Raw genomic sequence first — 2,389 nt, 5'->3', positions numbered from 1 at the left:
TTTATCATGGAGAAATCAAATATTAGACACACTGTGTGTTTGAAACAAAGCTGATTTATTTAATATTGGTCCAGAATATTAATATCAACCCCAGTTAATCTGGTTATTAACATCAGCAGAAACAAAGCCCAATTGCCAGAGAAACATGGTTCAGTCCTGGATTTGATGAACAGCAGCAATAACAGCAGAATCAAACCCCTGCAGTCACTGGTGAACTAGCTGGTGTCTCAGCAGATGGGATGAACGGATGAATCCCTTCCCACACATGGAGCAGGTGAACGGACCCTCCCCAGTGTGAACTCGCTGGTGATTAAGCAGGTTAGACTTCCAAGTGAAAACCTTCCCACAATAAGAGCAGGTGAAAGATCTCTCCTCAGTGTGAACTTGCTGGTGTCTCAGCAGAGTGCATGACTGAGTGAATTCCTTCCCACACACGGAGCAGGTGAATGGCCTCTCCCCAATGTGAGTGCATTGGTGGGTCAGCAGGTCACTTGTGCTTTTAAAGCTCTTCTCACAGTCAGAACATCTAAATGGTCTTTTAACAGTGTGAACAAGTTGGTGTGTCAGAAGATGGGATGACTGAGTGAATCCCTTCCTACACATAGAGCAGGTGAATGGCCTCTCCCCAGTGTGAACTCGCTGGTGTATCTGGAGATGGTATAACTGAGTGAATCCCTTTTCACATTCAATACACATGAACGGCCTCTCACCAGAGTGAACTCTCTGGTGTATCAGGTGCTTGGATAACTCTGCAAATCCCTTCCCACACACGGAGCAGGGGAATGGTTTCTCCCCAGTGTGAACTCGCTGGTGTCTATGGAGGCTGGATGACTGAGTGAATTCCTTCCCACATTCAGTACATGTGAACGGCCTCTCCCCAGTGTGAACTCGCTGGTGTATCTGGAGCGTGGATAACTCTGCAAATCCCTTCCCACACACGGAGCAGGTGAACGGCCTCTCCCTGATGTGAGTATGCTGATGCGTTTCCAGCTTGGATGGATAATTGAATCCCTTCCCACAGTCCCCACATTTCCAGGGTTTCTCTGTGGTGCGGGTGTCCTTGTGTCTCTCCAGGTTGGATGATCGGTTGAGGCCTCGTCCACACACGGAACACTCTCTCTCTCTCTGGCTCCCTTTCTCTCTCTCTCTCTATCTCGCTCTCTTTCTCTCTCTCTCTCTCGCTCCCTTTCTCTCTATCTCTCTTTCTCGCTCCCTTTCTCTCCCTCTCTCTCTCTTGCTCCCTTTCTCTCTCACTCCCTTTCTCTCTCTTCCCACTGTGAATGGTGCGATATTTTTTCAGGCTGTGTAACTGGTTAAAGCGCTTTTCCAGTCACACTGATGTTTGAAATCTTTCCCCACAGACAGAACAGACAAACATTCCTCCTTCCACATTCAAAGGCTGATGATATTCAGGTCCTGATGAATGGAGTGACTCTCAGATCTTATTGTGATGTTTGGTTTGAGTTTCCCGTCTGTAAATCCTCCCCTTCTAACAGCCTGTAAAAGGAGTTTACAAAAGTCATCACTGTAAGTACAGGATAGAAATTCAGAACAGACAATTCTAGTTTCTATGGAACATTCTTGTCTCTCTTGTTCCCCCAAAGCTGTAAATCCCCGTCCCACACACTCTCCCTCCTCCCTGTGCTGAAATCCAAATCCATCGCACCATCTCCAAGTTTCCTTTCCTCTGCTCCCAGTTTTCCACCTCCCTCTACTCTGGTTGAGTTCAGTTCTACACCCGCTGTGTTCAGTGTGAGAATAAAATCAATGAGTCAATGATTGTCTCTCCTGGTCACTGGGACCCTGAAGCCCAGCCCACTCACTGTTCCTGTACCAAGATGGCCACGCATGCGCCGTGCTGCAGGTGGAACCGGTCTGTCTTTCCTCCACGAAGATGGCGGCACCTAACCCGGGCCTGTCACCGAGAAAAAGCCTCACCGCTGCCGTCCGGTGGATCACAGACCGGGCCGCGGGATCTCATTCGGGCCTGAGGCTGTTCTCCAACTTTATAAACCCTGTGGCGTGGCCTACCCGCAGTTTATTAATCTCCTGACCCCACTCCCGCCGACCTGCAGCTCTGCCCGGCGACCGCACGAGGGTTTCTTTGTAATAACAACAGAAAATGCTGGAAAAAGTCAGCAGGCCAGGCAACATCCATGGAGAGAAATTAAATTCAACGTTTCTTTGTAAAGTCGGTGAGGGACACGTGAACTGGCCCCACGGCCTGATTGACAGGAGCTTCCAACCAATAGGGAGCTAGCGGGGCGGGGCTGGAGGAGCGAGCCGGCGGCGGGTCCTCCAACCAATCGGGGAGCCCGAGGGGCGGGACTAGCGCCGGCTGATTGTCTGATCCGCAGGGCAGCGAGTTTCTCCAGTCCCTTGTTCAGGG

General features: G+C 50.2%; 1 protein-coding gene across 1 annotated transcript; it reads right to left on the bottom strand.

The window, feature by feature from the left end:
• Positions 1-204: 204 nt before the first annotated feature.
• Positions 205-1,981, bottom strand: LOC147119092 (uncharacterized). Its single transcript, XM_085984029.1, has 2 exons — positions 1,939-1,981; positions 205-1,043 (listed from the first exon to the last, which is right to left on the bottom strand). The coding sequence occupies exons 1-2, from the start codon at positions 1,979-1,981 to the stop codon at positions 205-207; spliced, it is 882 nt and encodes a 293-aa protein (XP_085840155.1).
• Positions 1,982-2,389: the final 408 nt, after the last annotated feature.

The sequence above is a fragment of the Somniosus microcephalus genome, chromosome 4, assembly GCF_052327205.1.
Source record: "Somniosus microcephalus isolate GS21.2 chromosome 4, FLI_Smic_1.0, whole genome shotgun sequence".
In the NCBI taxonomy this organism is placed as follows: Eukaryota; Metazoa; Chordata; class Chondrichthyes; order Squaliformes; family Somniosidae; genus Somniosus; species Somniosus microcephalus.
The sequence above is the reverse complement of the archived record's forward strand: the minus strand, read 5'-3'. Positions and strand labels throughout refer to the sequence as shown.